The sequence below is a fragment of the Typopeltis vanoorti genome, chromosome 26, assembly GCF_054136105.1.
Source record: "Typopeltis vanoorti isolate ZY-2024b chromosome 26, IOZ_Tvanoo_1.0, whole genome shotgun sequence".
Taxonomy (NCBI): domain Eukaryota; kingdom Metazoa; phylum Arthropoda; class Arachnida; order Uropygi; family Thelyphonidae; genus Typopeltis; species Typopeltis vanoorti.
In genome coordinates this window covers 15,614,832-15,637,209 of record NC_143574.1, presented here as the reverse complement: position 1 = coordinate 15,637,209, position 22,378 = coordinate 15,614,832, and the positions used below count along the sequence as shown (strand labels likewise).

The following is a 22,378-nucleotide window of genomic DNA, read 5'->3' as shown; positions in this document are numbered from 1 at the left end:
CAGTTACGTGTAGCTACACTGTTGTATATTAAGAATATTTTAAAATAAACGTGTTACATTTCTAAATTATTTTTATAACGATATAATTTACTATATACAATTTATTATATACAGGGTGTCCCAAAATTCACGCAAGATTTAAATTTAGCGCCATTTGTGCAGTAAAGTGTTGCCAACGAGAAAAAAAAAAAAACAGCGTGACAGTTCAGGGTTATTAAAGCATTATTATACACAGCGAAGAGAGTTCGTTGAATGGATTATGGAACAAAAAGTGGATGCTTATTTTTCGAACAAAATCATCTTCAGTGATGAGGCTTATTTTAATCTTGATGGCTTCGTTAATCGACAAAATCGTCGCATTTGGGGTTCAGAAAATTCACGAGTGATCGTTGAGAAATAAATACATCCACAACGTGTCACTGTTTGGTGCGGATTTTGGGCTGGAGGCATCATCGGTCCATTCTTCTTCGAAAATGCGGCTGGTAAGGCAGTAACAGTTAATGGTGCTCGCTATCGCGACATGATAATCCAGTTTTTTGTGCCTAAATTGCAAGATATGGATGTGGACGACATGTGGTTTCAACAAGACGGTGCCACATGCCATACAGCCCGAGAAACAATTCAATTACTGCATGAGTCATTTCCTGGTCGTGTAATTTCCCGTTTTGGTGATCAGAATTGGCCGCCCAGATCATGTGACTTAACGCCGTTGGACTTTTTTTCTTTGGGGTTTTATGAAGTCTAAGGTTTATGCCAACAAGCCCACGACCACCCACGCCTTAAAGGAGGAAACTGAGCGCTGTATCAACAAAATTCAGCCACATTTATGCAAAACGGTCATGGAAAATTGAACGGGACGTGAACCTGACCCGTCACAATACATACTAACACAATATATATATATATATGAACCTGACCCGTATATATATATATATATATATATATATATATATATTGTGTTAGTATTAGAGAACACGAGATGGTGACACTTGTCTCTCTCCTTTCTTCAGTAGATGATGTGTGTAATTAGTGGAAGTTTTGGGCTAGCAATATCTGATTTTCTGCTGGTGGAGAATAAACTTTCCCATCAGTCTCCAAAAGTTAGATAGGGCTAAAACGGCTCCGCGTTCTCCCTATACGGGAATAAAAGGCGTTAGTTGATTTTTTTAAAATCATTTTAGCACAATGATGTTTAATTAGATAATAGGAGTTCTTAATTTTCACTTCTTCCAGAAATTGTATTTTAAATGATTTTGTTGAATCTTTTTAGAGATTCTCTCTCTCTCTCTCTCTCTCTCTCTCTCATACACACACACACACACACACACACAAAGTTCCTCCTGTTCAGTTATCTAGAGGTATTACAAATGATTGATGATTTTCTTAGTTGATGGGAAGTGAACTCCTAAGGACTATTATTCTTCTGCACTTCCATTGAGCTAAACAGGCAATTATGAAATGAATAATAAAAAAACAACTAAGGTTTCTTTATTTCCTTATAGGAAGTAAACGAGGCCTTTTTTTAACCCAATCTTTTGGAGACTGAGTAAAATAGCTAATCAAAGATAGCTGGCCCAAGACTACCACTAATCTTAAGCGGCAACTGATGACAAGACTCGTAAGTTCTTCCATCTTTTGGTGCCTAACTGCAGCAGGAGATGTGCTTGTCTGACATAGTGTGTGTTTTAGCATCGCTTTTCTTGAGTTTACAGATGAAAAACCCGGGTTTCTAGTAGGGGAAAAAAAGCCGCTTTCGCTTGCCAATGATCGATTAACTCTGCTACCGGTCGAAGAAAGGCTTAGAAAAAGTTTCTCCAGTTTGTAAGTAGACTTGAACTTAAGTGAATCTTCAGGCGGCCTAGCACCGAGGATAAATAGTATCACTTCTACTGAGACATACAGACCTTCTGAAATATTATTTTATTTATTTATTTTTTATTTTTAAATCAGGATTGTTGAACCTGCATCTGAACTAAATGTACAAATATTAGAACATTTATAAAATTTTAATATAATTTAATTTTAGGAACTAAAAATGCACAGAAGGCAAAAAATATCTGACATTAAGCAGTTCACAAAAATCGCTGATGTTCTTCTAAAAGTCAAACATTTAAAGTGGAAATGACTATTCATTTACCTGATAGCAATTCCTTCGGACAGTTTGGTTTCCCAAAGAGTGCAAGGGAGGAGTGGGAGAGATGATATTATTATAAACATAGCAGGAAACAACTGAATGAAGACGGCCTCTGTGTGTGTGTGTGTGTTTGTGTGTGTGTGTGTGTGTGTGTGTGTGTGTGTGTGTGTGTGTGTGTGTGTGTGTGTGTGTGTGTGTGTGTGTGTGTGTGAGAGAGAGAGAGAGAGAGAGAGAGAGCAAAGTGTGCATAAATGTAGGGTAGGCCTTTGCTTGTCTTCTTTTCATATGTGATTCCTAACGAAACTTAATAACGGTTTTACTTATGCAATTTTTATATAATTCCTACGTGATTCTATATTAAAAATCAATACAGTATTTAAGTTTAATTAAATATTATGGCTTAAGATCCATTTCGTCAAGTTGTGCGTTTTTTTGCTTCTACATGAATATAAATCCTTCTTAACTTTTTTTGATTTCTTCACTATTTGCTACAGAGTGAAAATGTGATTTTGAAAATTTAGATTTCGCAAAACTCTTCTGGTTATTCTCAAAGTTTTCTCCCACAATTTTCCTTTACGTCTTCTTAAGTATTCTTCAATAAACCTTACCTAGAGCACTGAGTAGGGAAATTTCTGTGTAATTCTGACATTCAGCTTTATTTCTCGTTTTAAATTTGTTTTGTACCTGTTCGGCGGGCTTAGGATGAACATAAGAAATACAGTATTATTGAATATATATAAAAAATATAGTTAACTTAAATATTCATGGAGGTTTTTTATAATAATAATAATAATAATAATAATAATTCGCCCAACATCGGAAGCTTGTGTAGACGTTACCTATAATGATTTTTAAGAGGTGGCGTTTCGCGTCATTTGAATTAGCGATATGTGTCTTCTCGTTTCAATTTAGTTTAAATGTATTTTGGATCGGGATTAAAGGATGTAGTTATTTTATTAGTGTGAGTTGCTTGCTATTAAATGCAACTCAAGGAAGTTGATATTAACTAAAACCGTAATGGATGTCGGTGAACTTTTAAGTTATAAGGTAAAGTATTTGTTTACATCAGAGAGCTATCTGTGATCCTCAGATTCTAATGTTAATTTAATATTACAGAAATCAGAATTAAGTGCGTGGACATCCCACAGTATCTTTCCTTTCCCCTTCTCCCCGATCCCAATCGTCTTGTCCTTTGAAGAGTCTTAGATGTTTCCTGTGCTACTTGAACTGCTTTGGCTATGTCGATGATTTTGTTTGTATAGAGCTGAGCTGTTGTTTAGGATTAGGATCTATTTCTTGCAAGGCTGGTAAAGATGTGAGCCCTTTCTTTTAGTGTTACATGGTGATCAGCATTCATTTTAGAAATTATGGACTTTACAACCGTGTTATAAATAACTCTTTTAATATCCCGACGTTTCGATCTCCATATCAAGATAAGACAAGAAGACATATGAAGAAGACAAGCTAAGTTACATTACATACAGTAAGCTAGAGAAACAATGAATTGATCACAAGTTATTCTACTGGCATGACCTCTAGTGAAAAAAAAAATTAATTATTTATAAACTACATTCTCTACATGAAAGAAATTTTAAAATAGCAGTAATCACTGAAACAAAAAAAGAAATTAAAAGGAACTATGAGAACTGAAAATTTTAATGTGATATACAGTGGAGTTGACAGAGACCAAAGAGCACAAGCAAGAGTCATGATTTGGATTCATAACTCCCTTTCAAAACAGTTAAAACATTATAAATTATGGAATGAAAGAATAATAGAAGCTAGAATAAAAACAGATAGAGGCTATTTAACAGTAATTGGTTTATATGCCCTAGAAGAGGGAAGAGAACAAGATAATATTGAATTTTATAATCAGCTACAAAACATATATAATAACATAAATAAAAATGATTACATAATTTTAGCAGGAGACTTAAATGCAAGAATTGGAAACACGAAAATTAATAATAATATAGGAATACATGGAAAACATACTCTAAACAGGAATGGTAAAAAATTGATTGACTTTGTAGTTTATAATAACCTAAAAATAATGAATTCCTTCTACATAAATATACTTGGGCAGCAAGAGGATGGAAATCAATATTAGATTACTTTATACTAAATGAAAAGACATCAAATTATTCACTAGATGTTAGAGTTCACAGAGGATATGAAATAAGCAGTGACCACTTCCTTGTTAAAATAAAATTAAGATTACCACCTAAATGGCTACAAGTAACAAGAACAGAAAGAAAAATTGAAACATTTGTTTATAAAACTAGACTATTGAATGACACAAATGTACAATGGCTATATGAACAAAAAATTAACCAATATCTAGACAAAATAAAACAAAATGAAGAAATAGAAATAGAATGGCTTAATATAAAAACGATACTAAATGCAGCAGCAAATGAAAGCTTAGGAAAGACCAAAAAATTCAATAAAAGTAAAAAAACTGAAGATCTGGGATGATACAATGAAAAAAATAATCAAAAGAAAAAAGAAGCCTATCACAAATGGTTAAGCAGTAAAAGATTAGAAGATGAAATAGAATATAAAAGAATAAGAGCCATAGCAAAAAGAGAAGTCAGAAAAAGCCATACAGAATCATGGAACAAATTTGTTTCTAATTTAGAACATGATTTATATAAAATAAGACCCAATGTATATAAAATTTTGAAACACTTAAATGCAGATACCAAAGAAAACAAAATTAAACACTGAATTGAAATTAGAAGAATTTCTAAATTACTACACAGAATTGTGGACAGACAAATATATTAAAAATGATAATTGGCAAACAATTAATGAAAATGAAAAGGAAATAACTAAAGACGAATTAGAAATCAGCCTGAAAGAAACAAGAAACGGAAAATCACCTGGAGAAGATAAGCTAGGTTCAGAACTATATAAATATGCAGGAACTAGATTCAAAGAAAGACTCTTATTATTTTTAAATAAAATTTATTCAACTGGTATCCCCCCCAATAGAATGGAAAATAGCAATTGTGATTCCTATCTTTAAAAAAAGTAATAGAGATGACCTATAAACTATATAGAGGTATCTGTCTGTCTGTCTGTGTTCACTGGGCATCTACAGATGCCGTATGGTCACTCCGATGCTCGATGATGTTCCACACTAGGCCTCGCCATGTAGTCCTGTTGCTTGCCCTTCTGGCAGCCTCAACTCTCTGAAGATCAGTCACTCCACACATGCCATCCATCCAATTGATGGTCTACCCCTGCCTCTTTTTCCAGGAACTTTACCTTCTATTACTGTTCTGAGAAGTCCTCCTTCCATCCTTTCTATGTGTCCAAAATAGTTTAATTTTCTTCTGTCAGTATCCTTAAGGAGCCTTAAAGTTCTACTAATCTTTTCTAACACCCATTCATTTGTATGCCTTTCAGCATATGATATCCTCAACAGCCTTCTGTAACACCACATCTCAAAAGCAGATATCCATTTCTTATCTGACTTCTTTAGGTTCCAAGTCTCACATCCATAAGTCGCTGTTGGAAAAACAACTGCATCCAAAATCCTCAACTTTGTTCCCATGGAGATAGATCCATCCTTCCAGATTTTAAACAGGTCTCTGACTGTTGTTTTAGCCATTCCTAACCTTTTTCTGTCATCTTCTGAACAGCAATTCTTCACATTAATAATGGATCCCAGGTACTCAAACTTGCTGACTTCCTCAATTCTTTCTCCATTAAGGTACACACTTGTTTCTCAAGAGCTTCTCTGTTTGTTTTTCCTTTGAGAACCATCATCTTTGTCTTGCTAGAATTGAGTTGAAGTCCTCTGTTATTACTGATCTTGTTAACTTTGTCAAGAATTAGTCCTAGTTCTTCCATGTCATTACAAAGGAGTACTGTATCATCAGCATACTTCAGATTACTGATCAATCTACCTCCTATCCTAATTCCTGTCCTGAGCTCATCCAATGCTTCATGCATGATGTCCTCTGCATATATACTAAACAAGTGAGGAGAAAGTAAACATCCTTATCTAACTCCTTTTCCAACTTGAAGCCAGTCAGTCAATCCAACACCTGTTCTTACTGTGGCTTCTTGCTCCTTATGTAAGTTGGCTATCAACCTGATGGTGTGTTGAGGAAAACCCATTCGTTTCATTACTTCCCACAGTTTCACATGCTCAACACAGTCAAAAGCTTTAGAGTAGTCTAAGAAACACATTTCCAGAGGGAGTCTGAATTCTTTATATTTTTCTATGATCTGTCTAAGGCAAAGGATCTGATCTCTGGTGCCCCTACCTTTCCTAAAACCTGCTTGTTCCTCGGGCATCTCTGCCTCAACTTTGGCCTCAATCCTATTTAGCATGATCTTTAATAAAATTTTGCTTGCATGAGATATCAAACTAATAGTTCTATAATTCTTGCATGCCTTCATATCACCTTTCTTGTGTAGTGGTATGAAAACTGACTTCTTCCAGTCTCGAGGCCATGATCCTGTCTCCCATATCCTTGTAATCAATCTATGAAACACTCTTATTCCTCCATCTCCTGCGGCCTTAATTAACTCTGCTGGGATTTCATCTGCACCTGGGGTCTTATTGCTGTTTAGCTGCTTAACTGCTCTTTCAACTTCATGCCTAAGTGGAGAAGGTTCCAAATCAAAATTTTCTTGGTGGGAGGACTCCACATTTTCTTTATCCACTCTGCTGTACAGTTCCTCACAGTATTCTTTCCATCTGTTTTTGATTTCCAACTCTTCTGTTAGTAATGATCCATTCCTGTCTTTGATGACATTCAATTTAGGCTTGAACTTGTGCTTTAAGTCACGAACTAAATAAAACATCCTTTTATAATTATGCCTTCTCATCTGGAACTCTATTTCTTCACATTTATTAGTATAGAACTTTTCCTTATCCTGCTTGATGGCTCTTCAAGGTATCAGGATAGAGGTATCAGTATACTAAATTCCTGTTACAAAATATATAGCAGAATCTTAAATAGCAAACTAATGAAATATTCCGAAAACTTTATTTTAGAAGTACAGAATGGATTTAGAAAAGGACGATCATATAGAACTGGCCTTTTGCCTAAAATTAATAATAGAGAAAAGAAGAAAATACAATTTAGAAACACATATTGCATTTATTGACTTTGAAAAAGCATTTGACAAAGTTAAAAGAAACATATTATTTAACATATTAAAAGAAAGACAAATACCAAGTAATATCCTAAAAGCTATCACAAGTATATATGAAAATAATCAAATACAAATAAGATTAAATCACGAGCTATCATATACGAGAGAGATAAACCAAGAGGTCTGACAGGGATGTCCCCTCTCAGCAACTCTTTTTAATATCTACTTAAATGAAATAATAATAAATTGGAATAAAAATTTACATCAAGGAATTAAACTTTCTTCTACAGTAAACTTAAACACTCTCCTCTTTGCCGACAACCAAATAATAATTACAAATTCTGAAGATAACTTACAGAAAGCTATTTTAGATCTAAATGAGATATCCAAAGATTATGGTATGATAATATCAACAGAAAAGTCAAAACTATGGACTTTAAAGGACAAGATCCAGCAAGAACTAAAATAGTAATAGATAACAAGATCTTAGAACAGGTGAATTCATTTAACTTCCTAGGATGTATGATCACATATGAAAATGAAGAAGATATAAATGTAAAAATTGCAAAATATTTAAAAATAACTGGTGTAATTAACTCTATACTTAAACCAAACTTAGTTCAAAAACAAACCACACTAAAAGTATACAATACATTAGTCCTACCTGTCTTAATATATGGAAGCAAAATCTGGACAATAGAACAAAAAGACGAACAAAGATTAACAACAGCAGAAATGAAGTTTATGAGAAAAACTGCAAAGCATACCCAATTTGATCACAAAAGAAACGAAGATATTATGAAAGAATTAAACCAAGAACCAGTAATAGAAAAAATTAAAAAATATAAACATAAATGGATGGAACACGTTCAAAGAATGAAAACAGAAAGATTACCAAAACAAGCCTTAAAGTACAAGCCATTAGGAAAAAGAAAACCAGGACGTCCTCTTAAACGATTCAACGATGACTTCTAAGGCCGGAACAGGCCATGCTAGGCCTAAATCCTTGATATGCATGATGAACGATGATGATAAACTACATTAAGCTAAATTCTATTTATGATAACATGAATAAACATTCTTTCTTACAGATAGTTTTCTTTCAGTAACAATGATGTTCTATTTTTAGCATTACAATTATTATTTTTGACTTAGGATCCTGGATTTTCTACAGTCCTGTTTATAGTTGCTCTTAGAGAGGAAGGTTCTGTGGGTTGAATATATGCTTACATATGTTTGGGATTTTTAGACCATCATTATTGTTGAGATTGGGGTAGTTGGTAATTAATCTCACAGGCTTCCTTAAATTTGCGTTCATGCCATGTTTTGATGTGATATAGACAACTAGTGCTTTTCCAGTCAATTCTATGTAAGGTGTTCAGGGCATGATCAGATAGGCCAGCTTCACCATATTTATTATATTTAATGTGTCGTTTATGTTCTTTTTGTCTGATAGGAATTGTACATCCTGTTTCACCTATATATGGTATGTTACAGGTTCAATAAATATGGTATACTCCAGGGTGGGCCAGCGGAGGGAGTGGGTCTTTGGATGAGTTGAGTAAGCTTTTTAGTTTTGTAGGAGGCTTAAAGATGGCTTTGAGGTTGTATTTTTGTAGTATTCTGTTTATCGCGTTCATGCCATGTTTCGATGTGATATAGACACATCAAAACATGATGTCCCTTTAATGTAAGGAATGGTTATAGTTTTATTGTAGTCTGGTTTGTCTTTGTTTTTTATTGAGGTCTTGTAGAGAATTTTGTTAATTGTGTTTTGGCTGTACTCATTTTTTTGAAAAGTATTGCTGATAACTTTAAATTTGTCTTTCAGTGCCTGTTCACTGGAGCAGATCTTTAGAGCCCTGTTTTTTAGAGTATTAATGACACCTAGTTTTTGTGTTGGGTGGCGGTAGGAGTTTATGTGTACATATTGGCCAGTATGTGTTGGTTTCTAGTAAACAGTGAAGGAAAGATTGCCAGAAGGAAGTCGTATGACAAGTGTATCTAGAAACGGAAGTGTGTTCTATTTCTCAATCTCAATTGTGAGCTGTATGCTCTTGTGTTGTTTGTTTAGGTGGCTAAGGAATGTGTCTAGTGTCTGGCAGCCATGGGACCAAATCACGAAAACATCGTCAACGTATCTAAGCCAGACTTTGGGTTTTAATGGAGAGGAACCTAAAGCAAGTTGCTCAAAATGTTCCATATAAAAGTTAGCAATAGGGGCGGGGGGATAACGGCGAGCCCATGGCTGTGCCTTCTGGAAAAGCACTAGTTGTCTACATCACACCAAAACATGGTATGAACGCAAATTTAAGGAAGCCTGTGAGATTATTACCAACCACCCCAATCTGAACAATAATGATGGTCTAGAAATTCCAAACATACGGAAGGCATATATGTGACCCACGGAGCCTTCCTCTCTAAGAGCAACTATAAACAGGACTGTAGAAAATCCAGGATCCTAAGTCAAAAATAACAGTTGTAATGCTAAAAAATAGGACATCATTGTTACTGAAAGAGAACTATCTGTAAGAAAGAATGTTTATTCATGTTATCATAAATAGAATTTAGCTTGATGTATAATAAAATTAGTTTAATCCTTTATCCAAGTGTGAGCAAACAAAGTTTGCGCCTGAAAGTATCTTCAGGACTGGGGTAAGGTGGTACAACACCAGGGCAACTCGTTGTAAAGGTGGAGAAAGCTACCAACACTCCTATCTCAGTATCTCCTCTAATGCAAAACACATCTCCTTGCGGATATGTCTAATGTTATGCATTAAGGGAAGGGCCACTACCCAGACTAGTTTCGACCTTTATTGAGGTCTCTTCAGTGGGAGCCAGGCCCAGGTGGAGATACCAGGCAGAAGCATTTGCAGGTCATCTCTACCTTGATGTGTCTCTACCTATCATTAGCTTGATGTAGTTTATAAATAATTAATTTTTTTTTTTCACTAGAGGTCATGCCAGTAGAATAACTTGTGATCAATTCATTGTTTATGAATTGATCACAAGTTACATTTCTATAGTTACATTACTGTATGTAATGTAACTTAGCTTTTCCTGTATATTTGTATATACTCCAGATGATGATCTTAATATGAAGATCAAAACGTCAGGATATTAAAAGAGTTATTTATAACACGGTTGTAAAGTCCATAATTTCTAAAATGAATAAAGATGCGAGTGGGTGTCAATTCAGTATTGGGGCAGTTGTTGCAGTTTCTATATGTTCTCGAAGTATATGTTTCTGAAGTATCATCTGTGTTGATACTTCATTCCTCTATAATGTCCTGTTCGTAGTCTTGCTATCATGGTGGTGGTCTTTCTGTCAGCATTGATTTCGGGAATTTTATGTTGTATCACTGATTTCAGTGGAATTAGTTAAACTTTTGCTAGTGCGTTACCATCAGCAAGAGTTATCATGTTGGTTTCTTGGTTGAGTTCTCTGGCCTCTTTTGCTAATTTATCAGCTGCTTCATTGTAATCAATGTCTACAAGCAGGAGTAAAATGCAACTTTTTCCTAAACACTTTAGTTGATTTAAGAATATATGGATGTCTTATGTGAGCTTGGTATTGCCATTTTTGATTGCCTCCATAGCTGATCTTGAGTCACTGTAAATTATAATTCCCTCAGATTGTTAAGATGATAAATTTAAGTAGGCTTCAAGTCCTTTATTTATTGCGTAAAGTTTGCTGGTAAAATTGGAATAAATTCTCCCAGATTCAACTTTTATTGAAAGTTTTTCACCTTTTGGGAGTAAAAGGAAAACACCAGTGCCTCCATTAATCATATTGGTCTCTGACGATCCATCGGTATAACAAATAACGTGTTTGGAGGATGAAAGAAGGTTGATAGTATTTTCGCCTTTTTCTTTGAGCATTTCTTTTGATTCTTTTTTTTTTTTTTTTTGTACAAAGTTTGGTTCAGATTTATGGAGGTATTTGGAGGTAAAGGACTGGAAAATAGAGGTTCTTTGTTTATGTGGGCATTTAGCTGATCAAGACCTATTTCCTTCCTGATAGTGTCATCATATTGTAAAGTTGATGATCTGTGAAGTCTGCATTTTTGATTCCAATTTTTGATTCCAGTATCCAGTTCACAGTGTTTTAAGAATGGGTCATCAGATTATATTTCATCTCAGTCACTGAGACATTGTCAAGGAAACAGTATTAAAATTATAAAAACATGCACAAAACAATGCCTGGAAAATATTAGACTGGAAGCCTAGACTTATGAGGGCCGACCCCAATGGGGAGGCTTAAGAATTAGGTTTTCTAAATCTTGGGACGTTTAATACAACCTACTGGCTATTATTTTTTTCTATAATAAACTGGATTCTGGGGGTGATGTGTATTGAGATGGAGAAGGAAGGAGTGTCTGAGTTATGTGGCCAAGTTGAGAACACATCTGAAATGTACTTTAGCCAGGTAGAGTTGAGGATAGCAGTATCAAGAGCATGTTTGCAAAATGCTCCATATAATAATTGGCTAGAGGGAGAGAATCCATGGCTGTGCCCATAATCTGTTTGTAAATGCTATCTTTCCAAGTGAAGTAGGCAGATGTTGAAAGTTTATTTTTCACTTGGCTAGAATATAATAAATGTAGTTTAATCCTTTATCCAAGTGTGAGCAAACAAAGTTTGCGCCTGAAAGTATCTTCAGGACTGGGGTAAGGTAGTGCAACACCAGGACGACTCCTTGCAAAGGTGGAGCAAGCTACCAACACCTATCTCAGTATTTCCCATAATGCAAAACACATCTCCTTGCGGATATGTCTAATGCTATAGTCATAATGGTCATCTCTACCTATAGGTAGAGATGACCTTGCTAATGCTTCTGGCTGGTATCTCCACTTGGGCCTGGCTCCCACCGAAGAGACCTCAGTAAAGGTCGAAACTAGTCTGGGTGGTGGCCCTTCCCTTAATGCATAGCATTAGACATATCCGCAAGGAGATGTGTTTTGCATTATGGGAGATACTGAGATAGGAGTGTTGGTATCTTGCTCCACCTTTGCAAGGAGTCGTCCTGGTGTTGCACCACCTTACCCCAGTCCTGAAGATACTTTCAGGCACAAACTTTGTTTGCTCACACTTGAATAAAGGATTAAACTAAATTTATTATATTCAAACCACGTGAAAAATAAACTTTCAACATCTTTCTCTAAATCCAGAGTAATTTATTAAAAAGGTGGCACACCATTTGACAACTCCTATAGGTAGAGATGACCTTGCTAATGCTTCTGGCTGGTATCTCCACTTGGACCTGGCTCCCACTGAAGAGACCTCAATAAAGGTCGAAACTAGTCTGGGTAGTGTCCCTTCCCTTAATGCATAGCATTAGACATATCTGCAAGGAGATGTGTTTTGCATTATGGGAAATACTGATATAAGAGTGTTGGTAGCTTTCTCCACCTTTGCAAGGAGTCGTCCTGGTGTTGTACCACCTTACCCCAGTCCTGAAGATACTTTCAGGTGCAAACTTTGTTTGCTCACACTTGGATAAAGGATTAAACTAAATTTATTATATGAAGTAGGCAGAATCAGTGGTAAAACTAAAAAGATCAATGATATCAGGTAGAAAACATTTTTTAGTAAATTTTAGTAAATTTAATGTGTCAGAAAGAGGGACATTGGTAAAAAGAATGGTGACATTGACATCAAAATTTTGCCATGATATGATATATAAAATTAAATTTCGGATTAAAGATTTGAAAAGTGGGGAATTTTTAATATGAAATGATTAACGAATTGTAAGCAACGTTAAGGATTTAGTTGTATGTTTGGATAACTCAAAAGAGGAGGAAATCAGTTATATCTACTATTGGATGTAGAGGATTATTGGGTTTAAGAATTTTTGTTAATGTGTGTGGGGGGGGATGACTAAGTGGTTTCAGTTTAACTATTTCAAGAGGCCAAGATGCGACATTTTTAAGAAGCCCATTTAATGTTTTCTTTTGGGATTTTAATGTTATCTTTTGCATTTTGGTGTATGTTTTTACAATTTTAATATTGCTTCCCTGACAATGTCTGAGTGACACGAAATATAGGATTACTGAAACGTTTGATTATTTATTTGTGCTGTTTTTATTCCATTAAATCTTTAATTCTAACCAGCACATAAGTCATCTGAAGATCTGGGATGATACAGTGGTTCTGGTTAAAGATCAAAGATCTGGTTAGCTGAAGATCTGGGATAATATAATGAAAGAAATATTTAAAATTTAAATATTTAAAGAAAACCAGGACGTCCTCTTAAACGATTCAACGATGACTTCTAAGGCCGGAACAGGCCATGCTAGGCCTAAATCCTTGATATGCATGATGATGATAAACTACATCAAGCTAAATTCTATTTATGATAACATGAATAAACATTCTTTCTTACAGATAGTTTTCTTTCAGTAATAATTTCTTTCAGTAACCTGTCTTAATGTATGGAAGCAAAATCTGGACAATAAAACAAAAAGACAAACAAAGATTAACAACAGCAGAAATGAAGTTTATGAGGAAAAACTGCAAAGCATACCCAATTTGATCACAAAAGAAATGAAGAAATTATGAAAGAATTAAATCATGAACTAGTAATAGAAAAAATTAAAAAATATAAACATAAATGGATGGAACACGTTCAAAGAATGAAAACAGAAAGATTACCAAAACAAGCCTTAAAGTACAAGCCATTAGGAAAAAGAAAACCAGGACGTCCTCTTAAACGATTCAACGATGACTTCTAAGGCCGGAACAGGCCTAAATCCTTTATGCACATGATGATGACGTAAGTCTTATTAGTCAATTGTTAAAGATGATCCTGTCCAGACCTGTTATTTGCTGTGAACTTGTATATAAGAGAGTACATTCAGATGCATGCAGGTTAAATAGTTCAGTTGTTAAAATTTTGCTGATCACGTGGAGTGGCTAGCTTTTTAGTGGAATGGATGCTTACAAGGGTCCCATTCTGTTGTATATATATCATTTTTTTTTTTATTCTCCAGTATTGTGATTATATTAAAATAACTGCATTAGTAAGAATTTTTCTATCATGAAAGACAAATTTTCATATTTTTAAAAAAAAATTTAATCAAAAAAAAAAAAAAAGCAAAAAGTCATCAGAAAAGGGGGTGAGCTAATTTGCTTGCTTGGGAAGATGAAAAACCCTAGAGCCTGTTTTGGTTGTCATAATAATCCATTTTTGTTCTTGTATTTGACTTTGTTATTAATTCAGAATACTCCATTTGTCAGAACAAAGTATACAAGCAGATAGAGGTAACAGCTATGGAGGGGGTCTCCCATTCCTCCTACTCTGATTACTTTCTGGAACATTTTAAACAACATATTCTTGACATTTTTTCACCTAAACCATTGATTTGATACAGATAAGTTGGTGATGTTTCTGCTCTATGGACCTCCTCTTTGTCTGATCTTCATGAAATTTCTTGAGAAAATTAATTCAGCAAACCCAAAAATCAAATTTAATCTAGAAGTAGAAGATAACTGTCTTCCTTTTTTGAGTGTGTCCTCATTCTGCATTAACCAAATAGCGGTCTACAGTTTCCAGTATATAGAAAACCAATTCATACTGGCAAATACATTGATTCTAATTCACATCATCACCGGTGCCAGAAATATGGTGTGGTCAAATCTCTATGACAGAGCTCATAAAATATGTTCATTTGATTCTCTTCTAAACAAGGAACTGTCTATTATCAGAGCTAAAATCCATTTTAGCAAGCCATGCCTAATCTACAAAACACAGAATTCAGTGGAACAATACCAAAGTATTACACAAAAGCTATTTTCTTCTGGAAAGACTGCACAGAGAAAGCTTGAAGCATACATTCACAATCCCAACCTTCACAAAAATGATTGCCTTAAACTTTCTCAATTTTGGGAAATTATGTTAATGCTCACCATTCATGTGTTTTATAAAATTATAATTGTTTAATTGTTTAAATTTAAAAATATTTCATTAACTATTTTATTTTTATTTTAATTTCTTGATATCTATTAATGCAGATATAGTTATTCTCCTGCAGTCGAAAATGAATATAACATCATATTCTTTCAATTTAATTGTTCTTTCTTTTTATTTTTTTATTTTTGGTTATCATCCTATAATGTATTGAAAATCGTTTTGAAACAAAGACAAAAATTCTACAAATAAACACTTTTTACGTAAGTGATTGCCTTCCTTCCCAGACTGTCAGTTTTTTTATCTTGTAAATGGGCAGACTGACCAAAAGAGCATGCACAATTAACAAACACTGGCTGTAATTCCAAATAACTAACCAATCTCTTCCACAAGACATGCAGTGGAGAACACATGCAATTTTCACAGACAAATACAAGTTGTTGTTGTTTTTTCAGTAACGGATTATCACACTATAAAACATGGAGTGGTTTGAATACATTTGGCCAGTATGATTTGTAGGATGACTGGAAATCAATCATATATAGAGATGTACAATGTGATTTGATTTATGCATATGATTTCTGATTTACCATGTGGTCTACTATTCATTATCAATTGGTAGAAGTGTACTGAATCAACTTTATTTCCTTTTAAAAATGCAAAGCAATGCCATTATCTTCATCATGTTTCTGATTTCAGACAAAGAAAATCATGGCAGTGGTGTTTGAGATCATAAGGATATGCTTTCTGTTCCTTTCGTTACTAGGTTGATAATCAGAGTGAAAAATGCTACTCTGATTCTGGAACAGTTAAGGTTGGCCATTTGTTACAGATGCCTTGCATTACTGTAGCATGAAGGCATCATACTGTACAATAATGGCAGCTTTGCACACCAATGATTATTATAGAGCTGCTTATGTTCATGCATGATTAGAGGGAAGTGGAGGAACAGTGGAGACTGTTTTGTTATGGAGAGAAGGATCATGTGTTACACAACTGGCTTTCTTCTGGATACAATCTAGCATTATGAGGGAGGTTTTTGCGACCACTGCAGATGTGAGAGCAGTATTTTAAGGTTGGACATTTGGAATTTATATACTGGTTTCCGTAAATTAAGGAGCAAAGATAAAAATCACGATAGCTCAAACTGTGTGAATTTTTATTTAATTTCGTGAAATGCAGTATGAGATGTAAAAGAAACATAACACCCACAGAATTTGTAAATATGTAATTTAATTCAGTAACAAATGGATACAAGTAGACTGGTCAAAAAGAAGAGGTCAAAATGAGATTGTCAAAGTGCCTCAATAAGGAATGTGGTCACTCCTCACAAATGTTTCATACTGTTTATAATGGTATCCAGGAGCTCAGTTGATAATATAAACCATTGCTCTTGCAAAGCTCTCTAAGTCCCTCAAGGTATTGTGGTGGTGGTGGGGGGATTGAGAGCAGCACCGTATCTACCTAGAATTGCTCTAACCAGACATGTTCAATAGGATTAAAAGGTCATGAGACCTGGCTGGCCATTCCATGCATATGATAGCTTGTTCTTGAAGATATAACTCATGAGCTTTGCTCAGTAAGGATGAGCATTATCATTTTGTGGGATAAATATCTCCCCTATCAACCTGCATATGGTTGAACATAAAGGTCCAGGACTTTGTATCTAAAAGTTGCAGCATTCATAGTACCACTAGGAAGGAAGCACATACAGTTGCCTCCCCAAACCATCATACTATCTCCACCATAAGTATCTCTGGTTATCTCCATATTAGAGCATGTCTGGTATCACTTTATAGAGCAAATTAGGACTCCTCTGTAAACTGTACTAACCCCCATTGGTCTTGGTCCAGTTGACATGGAGCCTGGCCTATTTCACGTTTTCTTCTGTGGTGTGGGGACAGGGCACACAAACTACAAGTTGCCTATCATACAGACCACATTATTGACACCTTTTATGGACTTTGGAAGCAGATATGATAAGCTGATTCAGAGTAACACTCCTCTTTCTGCGAGCAGATAATTTGAGATTCAATCACCACTGTGGTTTTGTGGCCTTTCATCATTGTATTCTGGAAGAAATGGAAACAGAATAATCTCTAAATGTAGTATAGATGGCTATAAGTTTGAATCAGTAAATCATTTTAAATATCTAGGATCACAAATAACAATAATGAATAACATAGCAGAAGAAATAAATAATAGAATAATAGTTGGAAATAAATGCTTTCACATGCATAAAGGATTATTGGGTAGTGAAGTTGTGGATAAGAATTCTAAACTAAAAATTTATAAATTGATTATTAGACCAGTAATAATGGATGTAAATCATGGACTTTACTCCAAAAAAGAAGAGAATAGGTTAAGGATTTTTGAAAGGAAAATAATGAGAAATTTTCTTCATACTTCATACACATACTTCAGCATTTCGACCAGAAATGCTGAAGTATGGTGGTATAAAAGTCTTACAGTGGCTGCACTGCATAGTTCAGAATGCCTGGACAGAGGGACGAATTCCAGATGATTGGAGTAGAGCTCTCATAGTACCCATATATAAAAAGGGAAATAAAACTGAATGTGAGAATTACAGAGGTATATCCCTACCGAGTGTTCCTGGTAAGATATATGCAAGTATACTCGAGAAACGGTTGAGAAGAATTGTGGAAGGAAAGCTTGGTGAAGAACAAGCTGGATTCAGGCCAAATAGAGGCTGTCAGGATCAGATCTTCACTTTATGACAAATAGTCGAGAAAGCATGGGAATATAACAAAGACCTGTATTTAAGTTTTGCCGATTTGGAAAAGGCATATGACAAGGTGCCAAGAGAGAAGCTATTCAATACGCTACAGTTATATGGTGTCAATGGGGCATTATATCAAGCAGTTGTAAGTCTTTATTTGAGTTGTAAGTCAGCAGTTAGAATTGAAGGATGGTTTAATGTTAAATCTGGTGTGAGACAAGGATGTACATTATCCCCACTGTTATTCAGTATCTATATGGATAACATTATGAAGGAAAGTGGTATTAAACATGATATCAAAATTGGAGATGTAAATGCCAGCTCTTTGCTTTATCCGGATGATGTTATACTTCTAAATAAATCCGCTACAAGTCTGCAAGATTCTCTGACTAAATTGAATAACTGTTGTAATAGATATGGTATGAAGGTCAGCAATAAAAAGACAAAGACAATGAAAATAGGCAGAATCATTGAAAATGTCAACTGTGTTGTGAATGGAGAACCTGTGGAACAAGTAAAACATTTCAGCTACTTAGGCACGATTTTTAGTGAAGATGGTAAATTAAATATAGAAATAGACAACAGAATCAACAAAGCTGATATGGTAGGAAGTGAATTGAATAAATTCATATGGAATAAGAGAGAAATTAGTCAGAACACTAAATTAGCTGTATACAAGACAATGTTCAAACCAGTTTTAACTTATGGATCTGAGAGCTGGGTCAGAAGTAAAACATTTGACCAAAGACTAGAGACTGCAGATATGAGAGTCCTGAGAAAGATTAGAGGCATGAACAGATGGCATCAAGGGCAATATCATATAAAGAACAGGGATATTAGGAAAGAACTTGACATTGTCAGCATCCAGGAATGCGTTAGCAGAGCTAATCTCAGGTGGTATGGTCACTTAAATATAATGGGCGAGGAAAGATTAGCAAAACAAGTGTTCTCTGCCAAGTTGGCAGGAAAACGACTCAGAGGAAGACCAAGATATAGGTGGATTGATACGGTACAAAGTGCCTTACATGATAGAAATATAAGATCTGGTAATGTTGGAGTCTTGACAAGTAACAGACTGATCTGGAAGAAAATTGTAGATAGGAAGTTAGTAATGATGTAAATTTTTCATGTATTACTATCATATCCTGTACACCCCTTGAGGGTACATGGTAGGAATTTGATGATGATGATGATGATGAAATAATGAGAAAAATTTATGGACCAATTAAAGAGAAGAATGACAATTGGAGAATAAGAACAAATGGTGAAATTAACGAATTAATAAATGGAGAAGTTATTGCTAGATTTATTAAGGCACAAAGAATAGCATGGAAAGGCCATTTAGAAATATATATAATATAATATAAATGGAAAATAATTGGACAAAGAAGAAGAGGAAGACCTGAAAAAGATGGTTAGATGAGGTCGAGAAAGACCTTGGAATTCTTAACCCTGTGGAGGTCGTGGCTGATCTAACAGATACAAACAAATTGTTTAAATAAATATTCTTACACATATCCAGTGTGTAGCTTGGAGGTCATGAATAGCTGTGCATGCATATATTACGAGTGATATATTCCACACTGTTTATGCGGTAGTTTTGGTTTAACACATGTTATGTAAAGGTGTGTGATATTTCATAGTAAATTGTATCTGAGAGATACCGTGACCTCCGATGTCAGTGTAGTATAGGTTTAGTTTTTTTTTTTTTATCTTTTATTTATCATTGAAAATGGCTAGAAAAATATATCGATTAGATAATCCATCAGATGTTGAAGAGATTCAGCGATTTTGTTACTTGAGTCCGATGATGAGAATGATAGAGTCGAATGCAAAAGTGAAAGTGATATTTGACAGCAAATTGTATCTGAGAGATACCGCAAACTCCGATGTCAGTATATTATTGGTTTAGGTGGTGTTTTTTTCTTTGTTTTTGTTCAATAATTTCTAGATTGTAACTGAAAATAAATAAACCATCGTGTATTATATTTGCAATGTTTTTTTTTAAAGTTTTATCGCATTTTAGCACATACTAGTAAAATGTATTTCTCAGATACACCTGACCTATGCTGCAATTTTTTCGACTGCTACCTCCACAGGGTCAAAGTTAAGAATTGGAAAAGTATTGTATTGAACAGAATACAATGGAAAAATATTGTGAAGCAAGCCAAAACATGTAAAGGGTTATAGAGCTTAAGCCGAAGTCAACAAAGAAGTAGTCTGTGAAACATGAAACTAGTCGCATACAATCATCTAGCTACCTCCACCTGACTGACTCTAGTCTTATGATAGCTTACTGCCTGAATTCATCAGTTAAATGATGCCTTGCAGCTATATCTCAGCATTTTGCTGTCATGAATGTCTTGTTCTTACTTCAGATGTAAAATGGAAAACCACTCCGCAATCCTCTGCTTAAATTATGCTGTTGTCATTTGCATGTACCGCTTACCATGCCACTCATTTATATATGATAACCAGACTCAGCATCACTTTTTACATAATGTGTCTAACTTTCATATGTCCCTCTCCCCTGAGTTATTGTGACTTCTTTTTTCTTTGTGCCTTAATTTTATGGAATCTAGTGTAGAATATTAGGAGTGTTGAGTATAAGTGAAGTAATGTTTAGAACTTAATAAAATACAAAGTTTTGCATATCCCACGTTCTTCTCAATTTCAACTCACCTCAAGCTGTAATCATAAAAAAAAAAGACAAGAAGAGAAAATTATTTCACAAATACACAAGATCTTGGTTCCAGTCCCATTGACATTCACTTTCATTTGTGTTCTTTCAAACTACTTTAAGTAACCAACTCATGTTTCAGTTTCTGTCATTACACCTCATCTCACTTTATCTTTTTATAAGGCTGAAATGTGGCATTATTCAGTTCAGTTAGATTTCTGAAGACTTGTACTCGATTTTAGGAGTATAACATCATATGCATAAAGTAAGGAGCTGAGATTAATATATTTAATATTATATGAGGAGTAATGCCACTTTCCTTTATAATGTGATCCACATAGGTGATCAGTAATAGTGGAGATTGCTTTGTCTTTTCTATTAAAGTGTCTTCCTGTTCATCTTTCAGTCATAACCTGCCGAGGTACAACTTAAGTTTAGGCAGTATATTGCTCTCTGTAATGTCCCATTCACAACATATAATTGTAGTGTTTTGATAGCTTTTCTCTTTGCACGTTATCATTTGTCTTTTTCAGTTCATGAAAACTTAAATAAAGGTCCTTGTTATATTCCCATGATTTCTTGGCTCTTTGTTTTAAAGTGAAAATCTGATAAATTGATGATGAACAAGCTGAGAACAAATCTGATTTGTTCTCAGCTTGTTCTTCCAAATTACTCTTCCACAATTTATCGTAGCATTTTCTCAATATTCTTTTATAAATCTTACTTGGAACAGCCAGTTGGGAAATTGCTAAGTCTCGCATTCAATTTTACTTCCTTTACCTTTTTTTGTAGATTGGTAATATAAGAACTCTGTTTCAGTCATCTGGAATTTGAGTTTCTTATCCAGCCTTCTGAATTATGTTGTGCAACCTCTGGAAAACTTTCCAGATTTCTGTTTGAATAGCATTTACTCTGGCTGCATTCTCACATTTCAGGTTTCTAGTGGCTTTTTTATCTCAAGTTATGATATGTATTCCTGATTACATTTCTCTTAAATTTATTCTACCACTGTTCTGTCATTGATTATCTCTCTTAAAAATCCTACTGAAATAAGGATTCATCCCGAATATCTTTACTTCAGTTTGTCATCTTTGATTCTTTTTTTATAGATACTTTCCTCCATATTTTAGTGTTTTCAATCACCTCAAGAATATTTTGTTGCTTTCATATTATTAATCTTTTGTATTCTTCCTAAAGGCCAGCTTACTTTATGTACTTTTAAATATACTTTGATTCTCTTTGAAACTTTTTAAACATAATTTTTGTATGTTTTCTCCATACAAATATATTTGCATCTTTACATTGGAATGCAGAGTTATAGATGACTAGTTATAACTATTATTTTTGAGGAAATTACAGCATTTAAGGAAATTGAGGAAATTACTGAATATTAATTACATTAACATTCAGTAAGTGCTCATTCTATTATTAACTTTAATAATTCCTGTATTTCAGCAAAGTCAAATTGTCATCAATCAAGGAACACAGAATGATATGTGCATGCAAGTACTGACACTGGGTAAATGAGGTTGAGTTAAAGGCAACTAAAGTTGGACTTAGAGTCCTAAATGGTGTTTCCTAGACTAAATTGGGTAGTCTTAGCCGTTGGACTGAAGATCTGAGGATGAGCACCTCCCAAGTGTTTGGGGCAGTTTCGTGCACCTCAATTTGTTGGAGTTTGGAAAGTTTTCAGGCCTGAAGTAGATTCCAAGAATAGCCTCTCATATTTGTATTTGCTGCAGTGGAGTAGATTGGCCTTCTTCCAGCATATCCTGTGGTGGGTCCAAGCATGGTCAA

The 22,378-nt window shown here is 34.5% G+C and overlaps 1 protein-coding gene across 1 annotated transcript in view; it reads left to right on the top strand.

The window, feature by feature from the left end:
* Positions 1-3,014: 3,014 nt before the first annotated feature.
* LOC150092354 (beta-catenin-like protein 1) overlaps positions 3,015-22,378 on the top strand; it is a 162,824-nt gene continuing 143,460 nt past the window's right edge. The window contains exon 1 of the mRNA XM_090414879.1: positions 3,015-3,181. Within this exon, the coding sequence (XP_090271005.1) occupies positions 3,152-3,181 (30 nt within the window). The 5' untranslated portion in view covers positions 3,015-3,151. The remainder of the gene's footprint in view (positions 3,182-22,378) is intronic.